At 41.9% G+C, this 27491-nt stretch overlaps 3 protein-coding genes across 5 annotated transcripts; 2 read left to right on the forward strand and 1 right to left on the reverse strand.

Annotated features, from left to right (window-relative positions):
- Window positions 1-777: 777 nt before the first annotated feature.
- pyurf (PIGY upstream open reading frame) lies at window positions 778-2256 on the forward strand (the record flags this gene model as incomplete). Its single annotated transcript, XM_080874250.1, has 2 exons — window positions 778-1056; window positions 2121-2256. Exons 1-2 carry the CDS (start codon window positions 854-856, stop codon window positions 2254-2256), a joined length of 339 nt encoding a protein of 112 aa, XP_080730376.1. The 5' UTR covers window positions 778-853.
- Window positions 2257-2439: 183 nt separating this feature from the next.
- LOC308391596 (phosphatidylinositol N-acetylglucosaminyltransferase subunit Y-like) lies at window positions 2440-2931 on the forward strand (the record flags this gene model as incomplete). Its single annotated transcript, XM_080874251.1, has 1 exon — window positions 2440-2931. One exon carries the CDS (start codon window positions 2440-2442, stop codon window positions 2650-2652), a length of 213 nt encoding a protein of 70 aa, XP_080730377.1. The 3' UTR covers window positions 2653-2931.
- A 2723-nt stretch (window positions 2932-5654) lies between these two features.
- On the reverse strand, window positions 5655-27465 carry tat (tyrosine aminotransferase). Of its 3 annotated transcripts, XM_080867328.1 has the most exons (14): window positions 27164-27465; window positions 23486-23625; window positions 22097-23058; window positions 20172-20476; window positions 19965-20069; window positions 19762-19829; window positions 19422-19580; window positions 18844-18982; window positions 18701-18753; window positions 8204-8356; window positions 7937-8065; window positions 7652-7735; window positions 6445-6543; window positions 5655-6354 (listed from the first exon to the last, which is right to left on the reverse strand). In XM_080867328.1, the coding sequence occupies exons 3-14, from the start codon at window positions 22099-22101 to the stop codon at window positions 6214-6216; spliced, it is 1440 nt and encodes a 479-aa protein (XP_080723454.1). In that variant the 5' UTR covers window positions 22102-23058; window positions 23486-23625; window positions 27164-27465; the 3' UTR covers window positions 5655-6213. The 3 variants fall into 3 exon arrangements, with proteins under 3 accessions (XP_080723454.1, XP_080723456.1, XP_080723455.1); XM_080867330.1 differs by lacking the exon at window positions 22097-23058; XM_080867329.1 differs by lacking the exons at window positions 22097-23058; window positions 23486-23625 and having other exon boundaries at window positions 27164-27463.
- Window positions 27466-27491: the final 26 nt, after the last annotated feature.

Here is a 27491-nt window from a genome sequence, read left to right on the forward strand (position 1 = left end):
TATATATATATATATATATATATATATATATATATATATATATATATATATATATATGGGATATATTACAGCTAGAAGCAGTTTTAAAACAAGTTGGTTGGGGCCCTGCCAACAAAGTCTCAGAGCAATATCTTCAGCCACATGGATGGGAGGGAATGCATTCTGCCCTGGCTGGCACTGAGCTCTACCACAATGTTTAATATTGTATGGCTCTAACCTGCTGGGAAATCATTCCTGGGACATCTACGGGGCTTAAAAGAAATCAGACTCCAAACAGCAACTGTTGCAAAATTCACAAAATGTGTATCTACATTAGTTTCCTTCACTTAAAGCCACTGTTAGGGTGGCCGTGACTTTTATTATTCTAAGGATATTTACCACAGTATGGTGGGCAGCATAGAGATCTCTCCTTATGGTGATGTGGTGTGTAGTCTAGCTGACCAAATCAGTGCTTTTCACATTCATTTAATGTTTATTGTTTCTTTGTATGTTTTGTCATTATTTTATTTCCACATCTGGTCAAAGCCCACACACAGAATACGTTTGAATGAAATTAACACTGGGGCACTAACAGTGGAACACTGCCACCATGCGGGCAAATGTGGAAACTGCGCGAACAAACGTTCACCAAATGACATGTACGACTAGCAGTGGTATCTACCGTGTTAAATATAGTATGTTAGTTTGCATATGTGAGCAAGCCCGTGGTAGATATTTTTATTGAATAAGTGAAAAAGCGGAACATTTTAAACCCGAAAGGGCCAGGGAGTCACAGGAAGCGGACTGATTTCACGGTTACACGCGTACTTATGCTTCCTGTAGGAGACTTGGACGCGGTAGGCACTTTGTGGTCATGTTTAAGAATGTTTTGAGCAGATTGCTGACTGAAACCTTCTTTGTTGAGCGTAATGTGAGAAACACGCCGTTATTACGGAGGGTAGCTGCCGTCTCCGCGCCGGTGAGGAGCTTTACGGACGTGAAGGACGAAGCGCAGCCGCCTTTCGACACCGCCCTGCTGGAGGTCCTCGTATGTCCGCTGTCCAAGAAACCGCTCAGGTAACACACACAGACCTGTGCTCAGGTTATTTACACGCTCTGGTTTACTCTCACTGTATTCTGCTTTTTTCTGTTCCTGTTGTTCAGCCGCGTTGCTCTCTAGCAGGACAAACGGCACCACCTCACACGCACTTTCTAATGTGTAAAACAGTTTGAGCCTTTTAAATTGTTCAGTTCTTGTCCAGTTTGAAGACGCAACACTGCGATGTACTTGCTGATTGGCTGGCTTATTAGGGTCTGTCATTTGCCTTCGCAGATACTTTACATCTGTGAAAACAAATGGAAATTATGCCTGAATCTGATTTAGCTGAACATCTGTGTGGCTCTCAACACAACCCCTCACTCACATAGACAAACACAACACCTACGCCAGGAAGCTCTTTGTGAACTACGGCTCAACATTTAACACCATCACCAAACAGACTGGAGTTCAGATGAACCTGGATATTAGATTTCCTCACTAATCGCCCTCAGATTGCTGTTAACCACGAGTTTTGGTTGTTGTTAAGTTTGCAGATGAGATGATGCAGTTGGAATCTGCCAACAGTGATGATACAAACAGCAGGAAGGAGGTTCACAATTTGACCCCATAGACTGATGATAACCTGCTCTTAAACACCACAAAGACCATTACAGACTTCAGGACCTTATGTGTATATACTTCTCAAACTTTATACTTTGTAATACATGTCAGTAAATTGTATTATTTAAGTACTGTCCGTATCCTCCACTGAATCTTTTTTCTGAAAAGTTCTCTGAGATCAGATTTAGATTTTTAGGTTTATCTCCTAAAACTTTTAAATTAATGATCATCGAGCTTCCTGTTGTTGAGTTCCTGAGGACTGCACACGAGCACATCTGTGCTGGTGTTTTTTACACACACCCATTGTGGGCAAATGCTTACATAAATATGATAACATAAAACAAGCATTGCATGTGTGTGTCATGGTTTTATTAAGTTCAGATGAACTACAGCTGCTACTGCTGCTGCATTCACAGTTTGTAGGAAATGTCAGCACTTCAGTGCTATGAAAGACTTATTCTGCTATGTTATTCCTCCACAGATACGAGCCTAAGACCAACGAGCTGATCAACGAGGAGCTCGGCATTGCCTATCCCGTCGTCGACGGCATTCCCAACATGATCCCTCAGGAGGCCAGACTCATTCGGAAAGATGCTTCAGACACACCTGCACAGTAACAGAAAAGCCTTCACTTTGAGTTGACCTGAGCAAAAACAAACTGGACGCTGGCTTTAAAAAAACTGTTTGACTAAATAAAATTGAGGTGTTGGATTCTTTCAGTTGTATTTTGGCATTCTAACCAAAGCGCACGTAACACATCATCATCCGGCAGCGCGTTACCTCCGAGCCCATCTGCAAACATGTTGTCCCTGTCTGTGATGGTGGGACTGGTCCCCATAGTGTCCCTCTTTGGTTTGTTCTACTCTGCGGCGGTGGATGAGAACTTCCCTCAGGGCTGCACCAGCAGCAGCAGTCTGTGCTTCTACAGCCTGCTGCTGCCCGTCACCATCCCCGTCTACGTCTTCTTCCACCTCTGGAGCTGGATGGGGATCAAGCTTTTCAGACACAACTAGGCTGGCAACTCAACACAGATGTGTTGAGTTGCCAGCCTCACACAGTTGTAAAACATCTGTGGCTGAAGTGGCTTTCATTTCTTTAAGCCCTTTGGAGGAAGGTAAAGACGGATGGTGCATGGATGCTTTTTAAAGCTGAAAATATTTTTGTGTCTCATTTAGAGTATGAGACACAGTATGTTAGTCAATACAGCTGTTAAACAAACCCCTGGATATCATTTGCACATAAAGTAGAAGGCTGTATATTTTCTGAGCAAATAATAAAAATCTTTATGCAAATCCACTGTTTCCATACTTGAGTCCTGACTTCACAAAACGGGAACATCTACTCGTTTTAAATGAATGCATTTGAATATATAACAGACTACATTTGTGCAGAATCGACTGTGCTGTGATCTGCAGTGTGTCTCAGTTTTATTGCATTCAGAAAATTCACAAGCTGACATTTAAAAGTGGAACTCAGACAAACTTGCCTGACAGCTCAAACATGACAGAGCACCCAAAACTTTTAAGTCGTGCTGCACAACACCGTCCTCATGTGTTTTTCTACCACAGTTCATGTTGAACTCATGAAAGCGTGATTCCTCTTGTGATGAATGTTGGGAACGTTCAGCAGGAGCCTTCAGCGTGCATCATAGAGGGAAACGCGATCTGACAGCATTAGAGCTGCTGACTTTCTGCTCAAAGTCTCGGGTTGAGCTCGAGGTTCAGGAGCAATGCAAATTTGACACACGCTGCTCTTCACCTGAAGCCACGAAAACTGAACTGGTGTTGCAGAAATGATGCAGTGTCTGCTGGAAAAGTTTTGGGAATGCACAAACTGTGACGTCTAAGGACTTTTATCTGAATCAAGAGTTACGATGGAGGCAGGTCGGAGTGTAGAAACCTAAAGATTCCTGCTTTTGAGTTTCAAACTTTGATTTTAAAGTTGTTTCTTTTCTTCTGTGTTCTCACAGTCATGCTGTTTCTTCTCGATTTTCTTTCCTCACAGCTGCTCATCCTTCTGTGAAACAGAAAGAGACAGGTTGGTTATTTTATTGAATTAGCGTGACTTAGTGCTCTTTTGGTATGAGCAGAGACGCCCAGCACTGAGCTGCTGACGGTCATTTTAAGTTGGAGAAAGTTGAAAAGAGTCACTGCTTGTTTGATTTGTCAGTTTTGCAGACAGCAGCACACAGAGCACTTGTATCATCAGTCATGAGCAAACTTCCACTGGCTCTACTACGTATATATCAAAACAAAACAGAAATTTGATGCCTGTGATATTCCAGAGAAAGACCTCAGGCTTTATGTGGCCAGGCTCTGTGTAGTTTGACATTTTACTGAGCACATATGTGCACGTCTATCCATAAACTGGATTAATCATGCAAACTGCACGAACGTGAGATCCACGTGGCTGCATGAGGAGCTGTCAATGCTACGTTTGGTGCCTTTAAAGTTACCCTTCAGGATAGATATTGCTTTTATGACTTATTAGTTTCCCAGGTGAAATATGGATATGGCATCCTGCAGTTGCACCAGCAGCACAGTGGCCAGCAAGGCTTGCAACGCCTGCCCTGACCTCATTCATTAATGAATCTGTGGAGGATGGTCATCATTTCCTCCACAGTGCTTTTGGTTATCCTGCACAGTGTGGCAAGAAAACAAACCTTCCCATCGCCCAGTAGGAGGCTCCACAGACCAGCCAAAAGTTATTACCAGCTGTGTCACGGCTCCATCACTGTGGGCAGGCAGATGGAGCAGCATGTGAGTGTTGTTGATAGTCTGAATGCTGGTTTGAGATCAGCTTCAGTGATGAAGGAGGACATTCGGTGTGCATAAGGAGATTAAAGGCAGTCTTTAGGTCCCAGCTAGCTCAAACATGAGATAAAATACGCTGCACAGGTAAACTCGTGTTTTCTTTCTGAGCAAATCAGTTAAGCCAGGACTAAAGTTAAGCTTCATAACTGCATGAATGTAAGTTTTATATTTTACTGGAGCAGTGCTAGTCAATCCTTTCTTTTTTATTCCCTAAATATAGAAGTGTGTTGTTTGTTGTAATCATTTGTTTTGCATCAAATATTTTTAAAAATATTTTAATCCAGAGACAAAACTCGGCTTCTGGAAAAGAAAAAATGATCATGTTATGAGTCCTAATATTTGTTCCACTGTGTTGTAAACACAAGTTCTCCAAAATATTTATAAGAATTGATAAGAAACGAAGATCACTGAAACTATTAAAACCTCATTTTAACATGTTTTTGTTCAATAAGCCTCATAAGTTATGGATAAACCACATGAACCTTGTGTTTCTGTCATGTAGTGACTGATGCTGATCAACTGTATTTGGCTTTGCAGTTGTGCAAAAGTCTTGAGTCACCCCTCGTTTCTTTATATGTTGCTTCCTAGGAATCAGACAGACTTTCTTGTTGAGCAGCAGTTCTCTTTCTGAATCTCTTTTAAAGTTTTTCTTTGTTAAATCATTTACACTGATCTATGAATCAATTTTGCATAAAAAATACTCCGAACCCAAGGGATGAAAAGGGGTTGTGTAGATACAACTTAGCAAAGAACCAATTTGAAATTGTATGTTTACACTTTGTTACTAACTGCCTGTAGCAAAAATATCATTTGTTCCAGTTTCTTTAGTTGAATCTCTGCAAAATGCCAAAGATAGCACACTTTGAACTGAGGACTGGTGGGTCTAAAAATACTGTCTGCAGCAGATAAACAGTATCTGAAAGTCATGAGGAAAACGTCCTGCAGAGACCCGACAGGACCTGAGGGATGCATTTGGATGTTCAGCTGCTCCATCTACTGTTCACTGAAGCCTCATCAGAAACGTTCTCCGTGGAAGAGTGGCTGTCGAGAAGCCATTCTTAAAGAAGGGAAACGGGAAGAAAAGGCTGTGAAAGTTACGCAGGAACTGGACTGAAATCATGGAAACAGGTCTGATAGAGCAATGAATCCAAATGTGAAATTTTTGATTCAAATCATCAGAGGAGGATTATTTTGTTTCTGTTTATATTTTATTCTGCGATTTTTCTTTAACATTGAATATTTATCCTTTACTTGTTATGTCAGTACAGTTTATTATATTAACTGTTAACAATGGCACAAAATGCTGTGTCTGAAAATAATGCACAATATTTATACTTCGTCTATCTACATAGATAGATAGATAGATAGATAGATAGATAGATAGATAGATAGATAGATCGAGCTCATGTATGGAGGTGATTATCAGTATACAAGGCTTATAAAAATAAACAAACACATTCACTTCCTCTACTTGTAGCTCAGGAAAAAAAGCAAGCATAAGCTAACAAAGAAGCTAGCTGCAGATTATATCAAAGAGGTGTGTAAGTGAAATACAATGTATATAAATATACAAGTACAGGTTAATACAAGCTGTCAGTATAAAATATAAATATCACATTTGTTCATTTCTTAAGAGTTTACATAAAAATTACACCATTAGATATGCTGTTGCATGCTTTTTGTTGCCATGGCAGCTTTTGAAAAAAAGATTTCAGGGTAATGTTGTGGTGGGACAGCTGTAAGACTGGTACAGCCCCTGCATTACTGGTCCAGGTCATTGCTGTCACGGCTGGGGGGGCGATAGTGGCTCTGGCAAAACTCCCTGATCCGAGCACAAGCCTCCAGCATCATCTCCTCCGGGACTGTCACCACAATGCGGAAGAAGTTGGGATACTCAAACGCCTGTGAAACGTCAGGAAGGATGGAGTTTAGAAATATGTCGGTGTGAGGACCGACGAATCAGCAGTGAGAGGAAAGGTGATGGCGTCTTACCGAAGCAGGCAGACAGAAGACAGACTGCTCAGTCACCAGCCGTTCGGTGAAGTCCACATCGTTCTTAAAATCTGGGAAGTGATCCATGTCGATCCCAATCTGGAAAATGTAAACACCATGGTTGGTCTAACCTCTGAACTCTGAATGCTGACATCATTCAGACTCCTTTACTGTGTGCACGCTTCATTTGTAGTTTCCCACCAGTCAATGAAATCTTTCATTTTCAAAGGTATTCAGACCCTTTTAGTGGTTCCGACGTGTTCTCAGCTGTATTCCATTTGCCTGAATCATCCTTAATCATCTGACTGGAGAGACTTGAGAATTTCTCACATGGGATATCAAATCCCAGGATTTTTATTTCACGTCACCAAAACTTTATCTCTTTGATAAAACTATGGTGAAGCAGAAATCTGCCAGCAGTGTCCCCGGGTGCTTAGCGGCCAAACTTTGGGAGAAATTTAAAACCATGAGGATTCTTCCTACATCCGTCAGTCTGGCCAAACAGAGTAGCCAGGCAGGTAGGTCCTTGATCACAAAGGTGACCAGGAGCCCAAACAGTCGCTCTGATAGAGTTTCAGAAGTCCTGGAGAACCTGCTGGTAGCACCACCATCTCACCAGCACCCCATCAATCAGACTTTTATGTTATGGGCAAAGAGAAATGTAAACTATGACAATCTGTCCAAAAGGCCATAATGTAACTATTTGTTGCCATAGTAGAAGCACTTTGTCCATGTATCTACATCTCACATCTGCACATGGACACGCCTAAACTCATTATAAACCCCAATACACTCATTACCTGCTGACACTAGCCCCACAGAGAAGCACGGCGGTGGTATCATCGTGCTGTGGGGTGCAGCAGGTACAGGGAGATGAATGATGAATGCAAATAAATATAAATATTGTAGAGATTACCTAAGCTGTAACTGCTGCTCAAAGACCTCATTCAAAGTATGAATTAAAGGTCTAAAAGCTTCTGTAAAGTTTCTGTTTTAAACTCACAAATCTGATTTTTAAAGTCATTTAAATGGTTAAGTGTGAGTCATTTGCAAAATCCAGACACTGTGGAAATTTCCCATAAAATGTGATAACCTGGGCACAGAGCACAGTTCACTGCAAAAATGATGATGCTAAGTAAACTAAATGTGACTGAGAAAATGATCATGGCACAGAAATTTGAATGCAAACCACACGTTCAACACTCACCATGATGTACATGGCTCCTGAAGGCATGACAGGGTTCAGGCCGGGGACTGAGGACAGCTCGCTGAAGCAAATCTCTGAGTTAGACTGAGGAAGCAAAGGATGATAAACCGTTCACACAGTGTCATGTGATGCATATTAATGTGCATTACTATGTGATTTCAGACAGAATTAAGACATAACAACAAGAATCTGGACTGAAGGAACAAAAAAGGAACCAGGGTCAGCTACTGCTACTCAAAGTTAATTATAAAGGTGGAATATATTAAAACAACTTCTCTCCATTACCTTAAGGAAGCCGATGGTGTTGTTGTAGAAGCTTTGAGGAGTGCTGTCGAGGATTTGCTCCAGCGCCCCCTGAACGATGCTGCAGGCTCCCAGAATACGCTGGCTGAGTTTTACCAGACCCTGTCGAATCTGAACGAAGAAACGTGTCAGTCGGGTAAATGTAATGTGCAAATTATTGTATATCATTGTGTGTTTGGGTTTGAGTATTGGAACAATCGGTCAACGCTTCCCCCATCAGGAACTGTAAAATAAATAAATAAAAAGTACCTCAGTTCCAAATATATCATCCCTGTCATGGATGAGGATCCATCCCATCCTCCAGCCAGGCACCAGCCAGCGTTTAGCCAAACCGCCACAGGACAGGATGGGAACATCACTGCTGAGGGATGCCATTGAAGGAGAACTGCATCCTGGGAAAACCTGAGGGCAAAAACAAGAATAAAAACTTTATATTACATATGCAGATATTTGACGTTTACAGATGTTTCATTGAGGCAAACTGACGTGCAGCCGTTTTAATTCATATGACTTAAAAGGAGAAAATCATCATGCTGTTGTTGTTTGGATCAGTTTGGGTTTCCCACAGACTGACACCACAGTGAAAAAAACGAGAGGGCTTGGAGATAAGCGGAAAAAAATCATAGGAATTCTTGGTCATTTTGAAATTATGTTATTAACACGAAGGCTCGGTGTTAAAGAGAGACCAAACTTTCTCAGGCAGATCAGAGGAAGGACGGGAAGACCCAGGGCTGGAGGTGGGTTGCAAAGCAAGTTGCAGATGCACAGCAACTATTGCTGACTGAAGCAGCTCAAAGAGAGCACTTGCTCAAAGAGATCAGCTGATGTCTTATTTATTAATTAAGCATTTCTGTAGTTATGCTTTCTTCATTTCAACTTGTGTCTGATGCCCTCCTTAAAAAGAAGAGGAAACAAACTTCTGTCATTTACACAGCGATGTATAGTCAGAACTACTTTCATCCTCATGTTCACTAACAGCATGACAGCAGCTGTTTACAGAGTAAAACACAGCAGCGAGGAAAGTGTTAAAAGACACAAACAACAATTACATCAACTTTTTGCATAATCTTGCATAATCTTCTTCCTGAAAGTCTCACAAAAATACCAGAGAGAAACAAAAGGAAGAGAGTTAAAGAGGGAGGCCGATGCTGAGGTAACCACAAAGAGAAACGTTTCACCCACAGAAAGCTGGTTCTTATTAAAGCTGCGTGACATGGAGAAAAGACACTACCCCGCATCCTATTGGCCAGACTGAAGTGAATGACATAACAGCAGCACTAACGTGATTGCATAACTCGTTTTCTGGCACATAGAGCTGGGCGATATGAGATTTTTTCATATCACGATATGTTTTTTTCATTTCAGGCGATAACGATATCTATCACGATATAAGCCAAATAACTATATTTGTAAGATTTAAATGTGCCGTTGCTCACAAGTAAAATGTGAAATAATCAGCAGCTTGTTTTTATTTAAATATTTATTTCCCATAATAAGTTCAACAGGGTAGATGTACTTAAGGAACACGAGACTTTTTCAGATAAATAAAGGCAAATATTGCAAACTACACAAAAGGCAGCCGCTAAAGCGTTTAGGTTTCAAAATAGAACAAACGAAACAGACTAAATTGTCAATTCCACTTAGAAACAAAATATTAATTCTAAAAATAAATCTTAGTTTGTTTTACAGAATAACAGACAAAACTGACTAACTTTTGTCAATATCAAATAAACTGAGAACTAAAAGGAAATTCTCAATCTCTCCTTGTTGTATAGCTGAGCTTTTCAAACAGTTTTGTGCGGTCAGTTGTGCGGTCAGCTGAGCGCACCATCCGCTCCGAGCTCCCTGACCTGCACTCAATCTACAGCAGGCGGTGCTGGACCAAGGCCAGGAAGATGGTGAAGGACCTCAGCCATCCCAACAACAGACTGTTCTCTCTGTTGAGGTCAGGAAAGCGATTCCGCTCCCTGAAGACCAACACAGAGGGACTGAGGAGGAGCTTCTTCCCGCAGGCGATACGGTCTCTCAATCACACCACCACACAGTACTGACCCACACATATGGTTCTTACACACACACTGGACTTTCTGGACTTTGGTTTTGCACAACACTGGTCACTATATTCTTCATTTCCGGTTAATACTTGTACAGCTGCTGTTAGTGTGTATATATTTATTTATATTTAGATTTCTTCATACATTCTTATATAGTTCTATATTGTGTATTTTGTTGTACAGTTATTTTATTTTCAACTTTAATTTATATATTTTATCTTATTCTTCCCAGTTAAATTTACCCTTCATTCTAATTTGTGTTGTACAGTTATTTCATTTTTAACCTTAATTTATATTTTATTCCTTCCTAGTTAAATTTACCCTTTTTAATTTTTCATATTTATTTCCTATCTTATTCATAGCCTTTTCCTTTTTTGTTTTCTTTAGGTCACGAGCAGTTGTCCAAGCATTTCACTACATATCGTACTGTGTATGACTGTGTACGTGACAAATAAAATTTGAATTTGAAATTTGAATTTGAGTTTTAACAGTTACTTTAGTCTGACAAAAGCCGAATGACGAATTAGTGCTTCCAGTCAGAGACTGAGGCTACGTCCACACGTACACGGGTATTTTTGAAAACGGAGATTTTCCGTTTTCGTTTTAAAAAATAATCCCGTCCACACATAAAGGCAGAAATGAAGGAAAACGCTGCTATGAACATGCCAAAGCAGCAGGTGGCGCTAGATTCCTAACCGTGCAGAAATGTTGGCCAATCAGAAGTCTAGAAGCCTCGGTGGGAAAAAGTAAACAAAGCTGGGGCATAGAAGCAGAACAGAGTCGTATGTGTGGAGGGACAGTAACTGTGTGTATATATGTAAGCATTTAAACACTGCAGAGAGTAGAATTAACAGTAACAGTATTGTAGAAATTCATTTCACCGAAACAATAACGTGGCGCACAGTGTGACGCATGCACCAGTTTATTGTATTTCCAGACTTGCTTTCGGCACAATTTACAGTGCACGCTACTCTGTTTTTTGTCAGACTTGAAATAGCCGAAATACCTTCACCCTACGGAACTTCTATGGCTCTTCCGTTCGACAATCTCTCCGGCATTGGAACCATCATCTGTTTTCTCTTCGGTCACGCTCGGTTGATTTTTCTAGTCGGCACACTCATTTCCTCCATTACGCGCTGGCTGCTTCCCAAACAAACACACGTGCGGCTTGGCACTTGTGCTGAACAAGTCACGCAACGTGACGCTGCGGCTGTGATTGGTTCGGCTCTGCGCTACTTAGTTTGGATTGGCTGACCTTTTTTTAAAAAATTTTTTTAATTTTTTAATTTTAAGAGGACAAGAGCGGCGAGGTCTATCGCGATAGCTTAATTTCTCTATCGAGTAAAAGTTATATCGCGATACATATCGTTATCGTTCTATCGCCCAGCTCTACTGGCACAAATGTCTTAAACGCCTCTCAGATCAAGAGGAGGACAAATGTAAAGCATTGATCAACATAGATGCAATGAAAAGCTTGATGGAGACAATGGAGTGAATGCATGTGCAGCTGTGTGCATGGCTTATAACTGTGACTCATAGGCAGGTCAAACATCTCCACAGAGAGCATGTTGACTGTTATGTTGTGGCAAGGATTTGTCCACCAGGGGGCAACAGTGGTTGGGGAGCTTTCAGTCTGTGGGGGCGCATGCCCCGGTTCTCTTAATAAAGAAGCAACTGTGAGCTAAACATGGTCTCCGTGGTTCCTTGGTCTTAGGATATCACATATGGCGACGAGGGTAAAAGCCAGGTTTTGCTGTGAAGTTACACCGTGCTAAGTGACTTATGAACTGAGGTTGGCAAGTGGTACAGCGCTAGCATCTGTGGGAAGTGGAGCGTAACCCTCAGTGTGGAATAATGGCTACCACTTTGGGCTCGGTGGCACCGTTCGACAGCGAGCTGCAATCCTGGGAGGAATATTGTGAGATTTTGGATTACTTCTTTGTGGCGAATGATATTAAGGAGGAGGAGAAGAAGCGAGCGGAATAGAAGGCCGGAGGAAAGTGTGGGCGATTATGTAGCGGAGCTGAGGAAGCTCGCACAGGACTGTAACTTTGGTGACTCCCTGACGGTGATGCTGCGGGATCGTTTAGTATGTGGAATAAGCGACGACAGAATACAGCGCAGATTGTTAGCAGAGGATTCGCTAACATTTGAAAAGGCGCTGAAGTTTGCTCAAGCAATGGAGGCTGCTAACAGAGACATTGTGGATTTGAAGAGCATGACAGAACAGTCGCGATTCACTAAAGGATTAGGAGCCGTGAACAAGATGGAGGACGGCGGCTCGACGTCACAACAGGTTGTCAGGAAGTGCTACAGATGTGGAGGACTAAATCATGTGGCCAAGGACTGCAGGTTTGTTTCAGAAAAATGCCACAACTGTGGAAAGGTGGGACACATAAAAAGGGTTTGCCGAATGAAAATGGAACAAAAAGGAGGGCGTGGCAGACAAGGTAAACAAGCCCATTTCTTGGAAGAGGAGAATGTGGAGAGTGAGGAAGAAGGAGCTGAAATGCACCACATAAAGGCAAGTGTGACTATGTATAATGTGCATGAGGAGATTAGCATCCCAAGGGAAGAACCCATCAGACAGAAGCTAAAAGTAAATGGACAGAATGTGACATTTGAAGTAGACACAGGCTGTGGTTACACTATCATGTCGAAGGAGTCATTTAAAAAACTTTTTGAAGGCAGTAAGGCGCCCAAAGTAAGCAAGTGTGGAATCAAACTGAGAACGTATGGAGGCCACAAGGTACCCGTGTGGGGAGCAGCCCAAGTGCAGGTGGAATTCAGAGACAGTAAGAAAACACTGGATGTGGTGGTGGTTGAAGGGGCTGGAACTAGTTTGATGGGTCGGGGATGGATTAAGGCCCTCCAATTAGACTGGCAACCTGTACATAAGATCGAAGGCGGAGAGGATGCCTTACAGCGGATACTGGCCAGACATGAAACAGTGTTTAAGGATGAGTTGGGAACGCTGAAGGGGTTTGCAGCAAAGATACATGTAGCCAGTGATGCCAAACCGTGCTTCTATAAGCCCCGATCAGTTCCGTTTGCTATGAAAAAGAAAGTGGAGCAGGAACTGGAGAGACTGTTGGAGGAGAAAATCATCCAACCAGTGAAATTCTCAGAGTGGGCCGCACCCATTGTACCCATACTAAAGCCAGACTCCAGCGCCAGAATTTGTGGTGACTACAAACTGACTGTTAACAAGGTGTCGCCTGTAGAACAATACCCCATTCCACGAATGGAGGACATGATAGCGGGGCTGGCGGGAGGAGAAAAATACACCAAGTTAGATATGAGTCACGCATATCAACAGGTTGTACTTGATGAGGAATCTAGAAAGTATGTCACAGTGAACACACACAAGGGTTTGTTTACATACACCAGGTTGCCATTTGGTGTGAGTTCAAGTCCTGCCATTTTTCAGCGCACCATGGAGAGTGTGTTGCAAGGTCTGACCAATGTCGCAGTGTATCTGGATGACATCATCCTGACGGGAAAGAATGACAAAGAACATCTTCAAACACTGGAGGGAGTGCTGCAGCGCTTGGAGGAGGCGGGCCTGCGCTTAAAAAGGAGCAAATGTCAATTCATGGAGAAGGAAGTGACATTTTTAGGACATCGGGTGGATAAGACCGGTTTACATCCAGTGCCGGCAAAAGTGAAAGCAGTGCAGGAGGCGCCACCCCCAAAATCAGTGACAGAGCTCAAAGCTTATTTGGGGTTGTTGAACTTCTATAATAAGTTCTTGCCAAACTTGTCCACACTGTTGGCCCCACTGCACAAGCTTCTGAGAAAGGGGGAACCATGGTGTTGGGGACCAGCACAGGAGAAGGTTTTCGGCAAATCAAAGGAACTGTTGCAGTCAAGCAGTGTATTGGTACACTATGATGAGCAAAAGGATTTAATTCTTTCTTGCGATGCGTCCCCCTATGGAGTGGGAGCAGTACTAGCTCACCGCATGCCAGATGGTCAGGAAAAACCCATTGGGTTTGCATCGCGTACCCTGAATGCAGCAGAAAAGAACTACTCACAGCTGGATAAAGAAGGATTGGCTGTGATATTTGGTGTACAGTATTTTCATAAGTACCTGTACGGCAGGAAGTTCATGATTATCACGGATCATAAGCCATTGATAAGTTTGTTCCATGAGTTGAAGGCCGTCCCTCAGATGGCGTCACAGAGGATCATGCGATGGGCAGTGTTATTAAGAGCCTATGAGTATGTCATTAAATACAGAGAAGGCAAAAATAACAGTAATGCTGATGGTCTGAGTCGTCTCCCTCTTCCAGAGAACCTCCCTAAAGAGGTGGCAGCTGAGGACCAAGTGTTGATGGTAGATCAGGACCAGGAGGGCGTGATGACATCTGAGCAGCTGCAAAGATGGACAACCAAAGATCCCATACTCTCCAGAGTGCGTGAGTATGCTATGAGAGGATGGCCCACTACGCAGCATCCTAATTTTCAGCCCTACAGACAGAGACAACAGGAGCTGAGTGTGCAGGATGGGTGTGTGCTGTGGGGGGCGAGGGTGGTGATACCAGAACGAGGTCGACGCCCCCTTTTGGAACAGCTACATCAGTCACACCCAGGAATGAGCCGCATGAAGGGCCTGGCCAGAAGCTACATGTGGTGGCCGCATATGGAGAATGACATTGAAGACAAGGTGAGGTCCTGCAGTACATGTCAAGAACATAGACACAGGCCACAAGAGGCACCGCTACACCCCTGGGAGTGGCCAGAAAAGCCCTGGAGAAGGATACATATCGATTATGCTGGCCCGTTTTTGGGTAAAATGTTCTTAGTAATAGTGGACGCCCACTCCAAATGGTTAGATGTGTATACAGTTCCATCCGCTACAGCAGCTGCAACCATAGACTGCCTGAGAAATTGTTTCAGCACGCACGGCCTTCCTGAGATGGTGGTCTCAGATAATGCCCAGTGTTTTGTAAGTGCACAAACTAAAGAGTTCATGGCAAAGAACGGAATCACTCACGTCACCTCCGCTCCATATCACCCCGCCTCCAATGGGTTAGCAGAAAGAGCAGTGCAAACGTTCAAAGAACTCATGAAAAAGAGTACTGGAGACACACTGGCAACCAAGTTAAACAGGGCTCTGTTTAGTTACAGAATCACACCACAGTCCACAACAGGGAAGTCTCCCGCTGAGTTGATGATGGGCCGGAAGTTGAGGTGTACTCTTGATCTCATACACCCTGACTTGAAACAAAAAGTGACAGCAAAACAAGATAGCCAAAGACGGTATCATGATAGACATGCCAAGGAACGCATGTTTGTTATTGGAGACACAGTATATACCAGAAACTATGGCAGAGGACCCAAATGGATACCAGGACTTATACAGGAGATGACGGGGCCTGTTTCCTACTTGGTGATGCTGGGCAATGGGACAGTGGTGAGGCGTCACGTCGATCAGCTGTTTGCCCGCCTGGAGCCGTGCCTGGCAGCAGGAATGCCTGAAGGCCACCCAGGCGAGCCCCCAAAGGCAGCCCCAAACATCAGCGCTGAGACAGGAGACGAGGATGAGAGACACATAGAGGTGCAAGTTACACCAGTGGTGAAGCCACATATGGAGAGTAGTGATTCGCTGGAATCACCTGCCACTGGGTTACGGCGATCGCAAAGGACCAAGAGAAAGCCGGAGCACCTGAGAGACTTTGTGCCGTGATTACGGTGAACTGTTATAGGTTAACCTAAGACTGTTGGACTAAAGGTTCACTATTCCGGAGTGAAATTTCAATAAAGGCTGGGGACGGGGTTGTTGCATTTTTTTTATAAAGGTGAAGTTTTTGGTTATGGGTATTTTCTGTAGTGATTAAAACTACAGAGTAGTTCCAGTTTAAGGGGGGAGGAATGTTATGTTGTGGCAAGGATTTGTCCACCAGGGGGCAACAGTGGTTGGGGAGCTTTCAGTCTGTGGGGGCGCATGTCCCGGTTCTCTTAATAAAGAAGCAACTGTGAGCTAAACATGGTCTCCGTGGTTCCTTGGTCTTAGGATATCACAGACTGTGCAGACGTGCCCCATAAAACCACAATTTATCACTGAAGGGCTTACAGAGGTGAGGAGCAGGGGCACTGACCCACTGCCTGAAACGTCCTAGGTGTTGCAGCTCACAGTCGCCGCTCACTGAAAAACAGGCCTCACCAGTGCACCCTGAGGCCACGTCTCCACCCACCACACGGCCCCCATTCCTCCCCAGGTTCTGCGGTAACAAAACCAGACAGCTGCAGTAATTGCAAGCACATGCAGCCAAAAAAGTGCAAAGTCATTCTGGTCTGCACATGCTCATTATGGAACGGTCCAATGGTGGCGAGGTGGTTTGTGGAAGCACCCAGTAACCCCGACTTTAAACTATTACACTCACAACAGCTCCCACAAAAACAAGCTTTCAAAAGTTGTTTTTTGTTCAGCTTTAATATCATCAAGCAGGCGAGTCAGCAAGTCCACTGCGACACAAGGCCTCCCAGTGTTTTTCCACAAAAGCACACATCTTCATCTCAACTCCAGAGCTGAGATGAAAACGTGTGAAGATGGCAAAGGAAATATCACAGACGATGCAGTGTGCAGCATGCATGTACTAAATGCCTCTTAAACGACTGATCGATCGATTGTTTTAGTTTGCACTCATTAGACAGACCAACACATTGTAAAGTGCAAAAGTCAAAACAGCTCAGATGTAACAAAGGACTGGAGGGAATAAATCCGAACAAGACCCAAACTGTCAACTTCAGCTGAGACAAAGATGATCGGAAACTCCTCAAAACGAACCCCCACGAACTAAAAGATGCTAAAGCATCATAGTTACTGTCTACTGCTACGTGAGTTTTATTTAGCAGAGACATGCCTGGAGGATAAAGGTGAGGCAACAAAGAAAGAAAGAAACGAGTGTAAGTTCAAATATTTCGGGAACCATTTATGTCAGAGGTAGAACACTCTATATGTACATATCATTTTTAAAATAATAGTTAGTATAAATGCATATGATGCACTTATAGCCTATAAAAAGGAAATAAAGGTGTTCTTGCTGATCAATTTGAATTCTCAGTGGAAAATTACTGCACTGTTGCCTCATCTCCATTTGTTGCGAGCTGACAAACAATATGATGGCTGCCAGAGAGTGTGTCTGCTTATCTGTGGACATATTTGCATGACCTTCAACTAAACTTTGACCAGTACAGATTTTCCCAGACTGATGGTAAATGGCCTGCATTTGTATAGCGCTTTACTCAGTCCCTAAGGACCCCAAAGCGCTTTACACTACATTCAGTCATTCACCCATTCACACACACATTCATTGTTATAAGATATGCATGTTAAAATGTGTTGCATCACTGACGGTTTCAAGAAGAGTTGCAGAATAAGAACTTTTCACATTTTATGAGCGGAGATCTAATTTTATTACTTTCAAGTGCGAGAAAATATTTTAGCAAATGTGAGGACAATAAGCTTGTCCTCATAAACGTTACGTTACATTATTATTCTTATTATGAGCAAATGCAATACTGCTGATAATGAGCAGAGAAGGATTTGTAACTGGAAGGTTTATATAACATATTTAGTTCTGAATATAACAATATTTAAGACCCTATTATCCTTCGATGTACAGTAGACATTGATTGGTTTTAATATGTTGGAAAAGTTTTGCTTTTGAAAAAAATATCTGAAAGAATCTTGAGAAACAGGAATATTTCACAGTTTCTGATAATGCAAAGCTGATGAGCAATCAAACTTTTGAAAGAGCTCCACGATTACACCCACGTGTTCAGAAAAACAGTGTGACTGGTCCAGTATAGACCGAGCTGTCACTATATACTGATGATTTAATTCTGTTTATTAGACAAAAATCTGTTCTAGCTTTATTCCATTTAATCAAACCTGAAATCTTTAAAGAAAACCTGTAAGTCACTGGGCCTAGAAAAACAGACCACAGTTTTGCTGCATAGTTCTACTGGAAGTCTGTTCCTGTTAAAAGGCAGGTCTTTCTCCCCACCATCACCAAGAGATGTTCAGAGAGGATCGTCTGATTGCTCGGGTCTTTACCTCACTATTTAAGGTGCCCTGAGAAAACTGCTGTAAATTGGAATGAAATGTAATATTCCACACAGGTGAACAAACCATACACTTATTAGATAATGTCAACATAACTCCTTTTGGAGCAGTGCTGGTTATACAATGCTAGTACTATTTTGTGAGTGTACACTCGATACTTGTTCAAATGTTCAAATCACATGTTTTTGCTCCTTTTTGACAAAAGTTGCTTTAAATGTCCAAAAACATTTGTGTGACAATTTGTGGCTTTTACAGTTTTTACAACCAACATGACAAAATGATAAAATAGAAACATGTGGGACTTACCTTTTATATTTAGTACTGGACTGTATGTTTTAACATGCATGCGGTCTCACTTTAAATCTTTATCTATCCACTGCTTGTCCTTGCTGACCTCCCGGCCACTGGCCTGCACAGAGGCACTAATCCCCCCCATGTGCTGATGTGAGGTTGTGCACGCACATCAGCACATGCAGAGCCAGGGCAAATGCCACCAATTGGAACAGAACATCTACTGTCATTGTGGTTTAAAACAAAAAGAAAGTGCCTCGCTGGTGTTGCACGAGCCAAGCCCACCTGTGCTGAGATGCAGCTTGTGTCGACAGCTGCTACACTCACCATATCACTGTAGATCTCATCAGCCAGGATGGGGACACAGTGTCTGGAGGCCACTGGACAAAGTAAGAATGGAATTGTTTGAGAGATGTTGTGTTTGTTTGCTTACAAAACTGGAATTCTTCCCCACTCTGAGTGCAGCCAACCTTTGAGGATCTCCTGCAGGTGCTTCTTGTTGAAAACAGAGCCACACGGGTTGGATGGGTTGGTGATGATTAGACAGGAAGTCCTCTCATCAATCAGGCTCTCCATGTGCTGCAGGTCAACCTCCCACGACTTCTCCGGCTGTGAAAATAATCATAATACATGTTTATGCACCGATGAGTGTTTATTATCATTACTTTACTTGGATATTATGTTCATGCCACTTTTACTTTAGTAACTTTACAAATTACATGCTCATAAAATCTGATTCTTTGATATAAATGAATCCAGTTAACAGAAAACATAAATGCTGTGTGTTCCACAGCCTTCACCGTCACCAGCCTCATTCACATGTTTCCTGCTCTGTTGCTCCTTTGAGATGTGGTCATTAAAATATGTGAAATCTTTCTGGGAGAAATAACAGATAAGCTGAGTGTGGCAGATCCATTTGAGTTTACCCATGATTGATGTACTTGAAAAGATGATGCCACTAAAATGTAATAATCATAACTGTTCCAGCCCAAAAAGTGTTTAGTGCTTAGGCCAGCATTAAAAACAGAGAAACTGTCCCCACACTTACAAGCAGGTTGTAAAGTTTGACCTCGATGCCCATGGAAACAGCCAGAGTTTTATATAAGGAGAAGCCTGGGCACGGTACCAGGATATTGTCTCCTGGGTTGCACAACACACTGATAGCCAGGTCGATGGCCTGACTGCATCCGCTGGTCAGAATCACATCCTGGAAGAGAGACAGGGTCTTCTTTAGTTCGGAGAATCTGTTAATTTCACACAGGAACTCAAAACAATCCACTGTAACAAGCAGATTGACGCCAAAGCCATTTGCTACTGAGTTTTTAGTAAAAGTGTAGTTCACATTTCAGATTTAGGGGCAGACGGTAATGTGTGTGAGGAGTGAGCACCTCTGCCTCCAGTGGAGCCTCAGGGCAGCTGTAGAAGTTTGCCACCGCCTGCCGACTCTGCAGGTAACCTGTCAGTGGACGCAGAGAAAGGATTCATGATTGTATATGTTCAACAGTTTCTTCTGCGCTTTGCTGGCTCTTAGAAAAACATATTCATCTTTGCATCTATCTTTTCACATCATTTCACTTTAGGGATGGCTCACCGACAGAGGGAGCATAGCCGTTGTATTTTTGGGAGTCTATGGCATCCTTCATGGCCTGAAGCACTGCACCATCGGTGGGCAGGTTTCCAAACACGGTGGGATCCCCTGAGGAGCAAAGGTGAAGGTAATCAGCAGTTAGAAAAAACAAAGAATAAGCATGATGCAAACCCCCAAATCTAAAGGGAATTTTACGAGGAATCTCCTCACCGATCGAAAGTGCGATCATGGGTTTTTCCGGGTTCGGGGTGAGCTTCATCCCATCCACGATGGCCCTGATGGGGTTGAGCGTGTTGTTAGCCATCTCCGAAGGCTTCACCTCCCACCTCTGCCTCCGGCTCTTAGATTTGATCGGGTATAAGGCGCCTTTGATGTTGACATGGTGGACGCCATTCCCGTGCACCCCGTTTCTGTTCACTCCATTTTCATTTAGGGTTTTTCCATTTACCGTAGTTTTGCCACAAACTCCATTCCCGTTCATCTGAACCATGTAAGACTTGGTCTCCATCCTGGAACTAAAGAGTCCAGCACAGGATTAACAAATGATTCATTTAATCAGACTCAGTCTTGTAATGTGCCGTACTTTGTATCTATACTCTCCTAGATTGCAGAGGTGTCAATTTCATATACAATATTTATATATTAAATATATAAAAATATGTATTGATATTTATCATATTTATATCTGTAACTGTATTACAGACATATTTATTAATATATTTATTTAATGTAAACGTATGTATTTTTATTTATTTTTCCCAGTTTCTGTAAATATGTAAATTGATACAAATGCATATAAATACCAACGCAGAAAAATCCTAATTCTATAAATTCATTAGTTCCTTTGTTTATTTTATTATGACTGATTTCATCATCAGTGATTCCTCTGCATTATAGAATGTTTATTTATTTCTATTTATTTATTTGTTTAGGTATTTACTAAAGAGAGAGCTCTGAGTGTTTGTGATGGTGCAGTCACCAACAACTAATAATATATAAATACATACATGCATACATACATTTACCAATTAATACATAAAGTATGTCAAATTAAAAATTTATTTTAAAAACAATTAAATCACCACAAAAATTAATTCAAATGAATACGAACATTTTACATTAATTAGATTAATTAGAATCTTTATTTGTATTTTTTATGCATTTAATTGCTCTTTGTGTTTTTAGTACAATGACATAAGTTGAGTCCAATGAAATAGAATAAATGAATTAATCTGGGCCTTTGGGTTCGCCTTCTGATGTTGATGCATTTAGTTCCTTTCTATTAAATACATTTAGTTTATTTAATTGTTCAATTCTGTTTTCATTTCTTTAATTTGGCTCCGTCATCTCCGGTATATGAACAAAGGGCTCCAAAAAAAGGGGGGGGAGGGGGGTTCTTGGTGTTTATTGGGCCTGATTACTCCTGCTTACTTCCAGCTGTGTGAACTTTGTGTTTGGAAAATACTAAAATAAAATACTAGAAATACTAAAAATCTTCCACCGACAACCTTCATACATCAGTATTATCTATGGGGTTTTTTTTTTTTTTAAAAACGAATATATATATATATATACACACACACACACACACACACACTCATATATATATATATATATATATGTACTATACTATATATACTGTAACAGTTGTTAATGGTCTCACCTACATTGTGAAAAAAATCTTTTTCCTGAGGTACAAAAAAAAAAAATTTGTAAACTTTAGGTTTTGTGCGTAAAAAAAGAAAAAACAAGAAACAATTTATATATTTTCCTCATCAACGTGAATTATTGATCTGCTCAGATTTTGATCTCTTTTGCTGGATTACACTTTAACTTTCAAAGCTTTTCTGTTCAAGATTGTAATAAATGAAAGTGACCGCATTCACAGGTTAATATTTCATTGATAATTCATTCATAGATTCATCGGTCTACAAAGAAGCTGAGGTTTAGTATTAAGTGGTTTAAAGCATAAAGTTATCCAGTCGTAATAAGAGTGCTGTAATGTGTAATATAAGTCTTTGAAAACTTGTAATTTATCAGGATGACACTCAATTCATACATGATTTTAAATCTGCCAATTAATGAAATTACATAATTTTTTAAAAAAAGAAAGAAAAATAATGTTGTTTACTTACCTCATGATTTATTCAAAGTCTCCAAAAAGCAGCAGCGCAGTTTAATCGCTCTCAGTTAAATTAAAGAACAGAAGCCAGGATGTACAAACCCGGCTTTATAGCGAGATCCCTGAAAATGGGTGTTGAGCCCTGCCCATAATTCCATTGGTGGAGGTTGAGGGTTGTACCATCACACCCCTCTAACATCACTAACCAGAACCATACGACCACAAAACCTTAACAGCATCAATCAGCATGTAGGAGCAGTGAAAGAGAGGAGCTGGCCTCACGCACAGGGAGACCGCCTCAGTGCGTGACGCCAGAATCAGCTGGGGCCAAAGCGAGGGTCTGACAGCAGGGCAGAAATCTATTGATCGTGAAGGCAAATATGAGTCCCACAGCCGGGGATATGAAGGTCTGCAGGAAGTGAAAGTCATCTTCATCTCATGCCAAAACATTACTAACATTTTAATGCTTTTAATGACCTAAATACACTTTTGTGTGTGTGTGTGTGTGTGTGTGTGTGTGTGTGTGTGTGTGTGTGTGTGTGTGTGTGTGTGTGTGTGTGTGTGTGTGTGTTGTGTCCTTTACATATTGTTGTGATTTACATTGCTGTGCTTGAGAGTCACCATCTACTGGAACCAAATTCCTTGTATGTGTTTGTGCATGTACTTGGCCATTAAACGCACTTTCCATGGAAGAGTCCTTCTTCCATGGAAATGAATGAGTCTAGTTTCCAGCACTGATCAGAGACCATCCAGATCAAAGCTTTTCCCAGGAAATATCAAAGAGATGTCATCACCTTCCACTGCTTCCTAACTTATAAACAAGGTTTCTTCTTTGCTTTATGCACATAAAACCATAAGACAACAGAAAAAATATGAAAGAAAATTGTGAGAAAACAAACTAGGCTCTGCCTGTGAATCACAGTCTTCCTCCTTCCATCTCCTTCTCTGGTCTTTCACTCTCCACTTGCTGTCCACCTGAGAACGAGGCACAATCTGCTATTATTTAATTATCCACACTTAATAATAATAATGATGGACTGGATTTATACAGCGCTTTTCTAGGCACCCAAAGCATTTTACAATGCCACTATTCATCCACACACTGGTGGAGGCAGCTACAGTTGTAGCCACAGCTGCCCTGGGGCAGACTGACAGAAGCCAGGCTGCCATATCGCGCCATCAGCCCCTCTGGCCAACACCAGTAGGCAGGAGGGTAAAGTGTCTTGCCCAGGGACACAACAACCAGGACAGAGAGCCCGGGGATCGAACCGGCGACAGATGCGCTTCCTGACCCCCTGAGCCACGGTCGCCCCACTTAACAGCTCTTGCACCTAATCCATAATAAAGTAATGACAGGAAATGTTATAGAACCAAGAAATTGTGTTTATTATTGTTTTTATACCTGAATACCTCTGCGATGCAACAACTGATGGGTGTGTTATTGTGACCTGTCCTGTACTCCAGCTGCTGAGGGATTCACTGCTTTAGCCTCACACAGCTGCTTCTGTCACTGTTTCCTCCTCGTGTCCTTACGGGGCATGTCTGGACAATAATATAACATGAGTAATAATTTTAAAAAATCGATACACATAAAACACACACACACACGCACATGCAGTGATCTCCAGAATACTGTATATACTGTATGGCCACAAGTTTGCATCATGGTGCTGATCCATAATCCTTCCCTTATTGGGCGATCGTAGCTCAAGAACTGGCAGTTCGTCTTGTAATCGGAAGGTTGCCGGTTCGAGCCCTGGCTTGAACAGTCTCGGTCGTTGTGTCCTTGGGCAAGACACTTCACCCGTTGCCTACTGGTGGTGGTCAGAGGGCCCGGTGGCGCCAGTGTCCGGCAGCCTCGCCTCTGTCAGTGCGCCCCAGGGTGGCTGTGGCTACAATGTAGCTGCCATCACCAGTGTGTGAATGTGTGCGTGACTGGGTGTGTAAAGCGCTTTGGGGTCCTTAGGGACTAGTAAAGCGCTATATAAATACAGGCCATTTATTCCTAGTGCTATGATAATAAAGTAAAAATAAACAAAGTAAAAATTATAAAATAATGTATTTATGATGATTCAGTTTGTTTGGCTGTCCACCCTGTGCAGGCAGCAATCTGACTAAATGTTTAAACTAAAGAGATACAATCATTTTGCTGCTGCAGCATTTTGTCATATTTAAAATATAAATCTAATCTATAATCTGTTTACAGATTATATATACAGTGTGTGCGGTTTTTTGAATATCATAATTATAATATTATAATATTCCATATTTATGTGGCAGGGAAAAGCCCTGTAGCTCTTCACGACCTCCTTCCCGGCTCGTAACCGGCACACACTGCTGTCAAGGGCGAGCATTGGTTAATGGACATCATGTGACTGATGCAAGCCTTTTATTTAGCAAAATTGTGAATAATAGTTAAATGTTTTTGTTGAGGGGCACAGGCAGGACTCCACACGCACACACATAGAAGAAAAAATGCCTCAAGAAAAGGGCACTTGGGGCACCCAACGTGCTCAAGCCCCCTCCACCCCCTCTGCACGTGCCTGGCGTGAACACTAAACTGATCATCACGTCTTGTCTTGTCAGGAAGCTGGTAAGGAGTGTGTTGTGGGAGCGGAGCTTTGCTGTAAATATCGAGTGTTGGATTTCCACCTTTCACACCACGGACCACAGAAGGAGTCACACTTTTGAAAACTCTTCAGACTCTCTGTTCATTATTCAGTGTAAATAAACTGACTGTCGCTCACCGGAACTACCTGGTTGGATTTTATAAGACTTAAATTTATGGTTGTGCCCTCTTTGTTCCAGGCCCTGGATACATAAATCATAGTACAAAACACAGGAAGATGCAAAACACTGGGTCAAATGACCCAGGACCATGACACGCTCAGCCTTTCTCGTCCTTTTTAAAGGAATGAAAATGTACAAGTCCAACCTTAGTGATGTAAAGAGTGTGAGCAGCAGCCAGATGCTGTCTATCAAATGCACTAGATTATCTGATCATCGGTAAGTGATGAGGTCCTGGCAGAACCAAGAAGGAAAGACATCAGAAAGTGCTGCTGCTCATCCATCTCAGAGGTCATTTCAGAACAAGTCCATCATTCTATAGCAAGAACTCCCCAACGAATTCACCCCAAGGTCAGACTACGCAATACTCAAGTAAACAGCAAAAAACAAAGCACAAAACTTCTGGAACAGACAAGACCAAAGTGGAGATGTTTGTCTATGATACACAGCAGAACGTTCGGAGGAAAGGCCTCAGAGCAGCTGTCAGCACAGTGGAGGAGGAGTGATGATTTGGGCTCTGTGTGCTCACTGAGTGGTCAGTAGAGCTGGGCGATATGAGATTTTTTCATATCACGATATGTTTTTTTCATTTCAGGCGATAACGATATCTATCACGATATAAGCCAAATAACTATATTTGTAAGATTTAAATGTGCCGTTGCTCACAAGTAAAATGTGAAATAATCAGCAGCTTGTTTTTATTTAAATATTTATTTCCCATAATAAGTTCAACAGGGTAGATGTACTTAAGGAACATGAGACTTTTTCAGATAAATAAAGGCAAATATTGCAAACTACACAAAAGGCAGCCGCTAAAGCGTTTAAGTTTCAAAATAGAACAAACGAAACAGACTAAATTGTCAATTCCACTTAGAAACAAAATATTAATTCTAAAAATAAATCTTAGTTTGTTTTACAGAAGAACAGACAAAACTGACTAACCTTTGTCAATATCAAATAAACTGAGAACTAAAAGGAAATTCTCAATCTCTCCTTGTTGTATAGCTGAGCTTTTCAAACAGTTTTGTGCGGTCAGTTGTGCGGTCAGCTGAGCGCACCATCCGCTCCGAGCTCCCTGACCTGCACTCAATCTACAGCAGGCGGTGCTGGACCAAGGCCAGGAAGATCGTGAAGGACCTCAGCCATCCCAACAACAGACTGTTCTCTCTGCTGAGGTCAGGAAAGCGATTCCGCTCCCTGAAGACCAACACAGAGAGACTGAGGAGGAGCTTCTTCCCGCAGGCGATACGGTCTCTCAATCACACCACCACACAGTACTGACCCACACATATGGTTCTTACACACACACTGGACTTTCTGGACTTTGGTTTTGCACAACACTGGTCACTATATTCTTCATTTCCGGTTAATACTTGTACAGCTGCTGTTAGTGTGTATATATTTATTTATATTTAGATTTCTTCATACATTCTTATATAGTTCTATATTGTGTATTTTGTTGTACAGTTATTTTATTTTCAACTTTAATTTATATATTTATCTTTATCTTATTCTTCCCAGTTAAATTTACCCTTCATTCTAATTTGTGTTGTACAGTTATTTCATTTTTAACCTTAATTTATATTTTATTCCTTCCTAGTTAAATTTACCCTTTTTAATTTTTCATATTTATTTCCTATCTTATTCATAGCCTTTTCCTTTTTTGTTCTCTTTAGGTCACGAGCAGTTGTCCAAGCATTTCACTACATATCGTACTGTGTATGACTGTGTACGTGACAAATAAAATTTGAATTTGAAATTTGAATTTGAGTTTTAACAGTTACTTTAGTCTGACAAAAGCCGAATGACGAATTAGCGCTTCCAGTCAGAGACTGAGGCTACGTCCACACGTACACGGGTATTTTTGAAAACGGAGATTTTCCGTTTTCGTTTTAAAAAATAATCCCGTCCACACATAAAGGCAGAAATGAAGGAAAACGCTGCTATGAACATGCCAAAGCAGCAGGTGGCGCTAGATTCCTAACTGTGCAGAAATGTTGGCCAATCAGAAGTCTAGAAGCCTCGGTGGGAAAAAGTAAACAAAGCTGCGGCATAGAAGCAGAACAGAGTCGTATGTGTGGAGGGACAGTAACTGTGTGTATATGTAAGCATTTAAACACTGCAGAGAGTAGAATTAACAGTAACAGTATTGTAGAAATTCATTTCACCGAAACAATAACGTGGCGCACAGTGTGACGCATGCACCAGTTTATTGTATTTCCAGACTTGCTTTCGGCACAATTTACAGTGCACGCTACTCTGTTTTTTGTCAGACTTGAAATAGCCGAAATACCTTCACACTACGGAACTTCTATGGCTCTTCCGTTCGACAATCTCTCCGGCATTGGAACCATCATCTGTTTTCTCTTCGGTCACGCTCGGTTGATTTTTCTAGTCGGCACACTCATTTCCTCCATTACGCGCTGGCTGCTTCCCAAACAAACACACGTGCGGCTTGGCACTTGTGCTGAACAAGTCACGCGACGTGACGCTGCGGCTGTGATTGGTTCGGCTCTGTGCTACTTAGTTTGGATTGGCTGACCTTTTTTTAAAAAAATTTTTTAATTTTTTTATTTTAAGAGGACAAGAGCGGCGAGGTCTATCGCGATAGCTTAATTTCT

The sequence above is a fragment of the Rhamphochromis sp. 'chilingali' genome (assembly GCF_963969265.1).
Source record: "Rhamphochromis sp. 'chilingali' genome assembly, chromosome: 2".
Lineage (NCBI taxonomy): Eukaryota > Metazoa > Chordata > Actinopteri > Cichliformes > Cichlidae > Rhamphochromis > Rhamphochromis sp. 'chilingali'.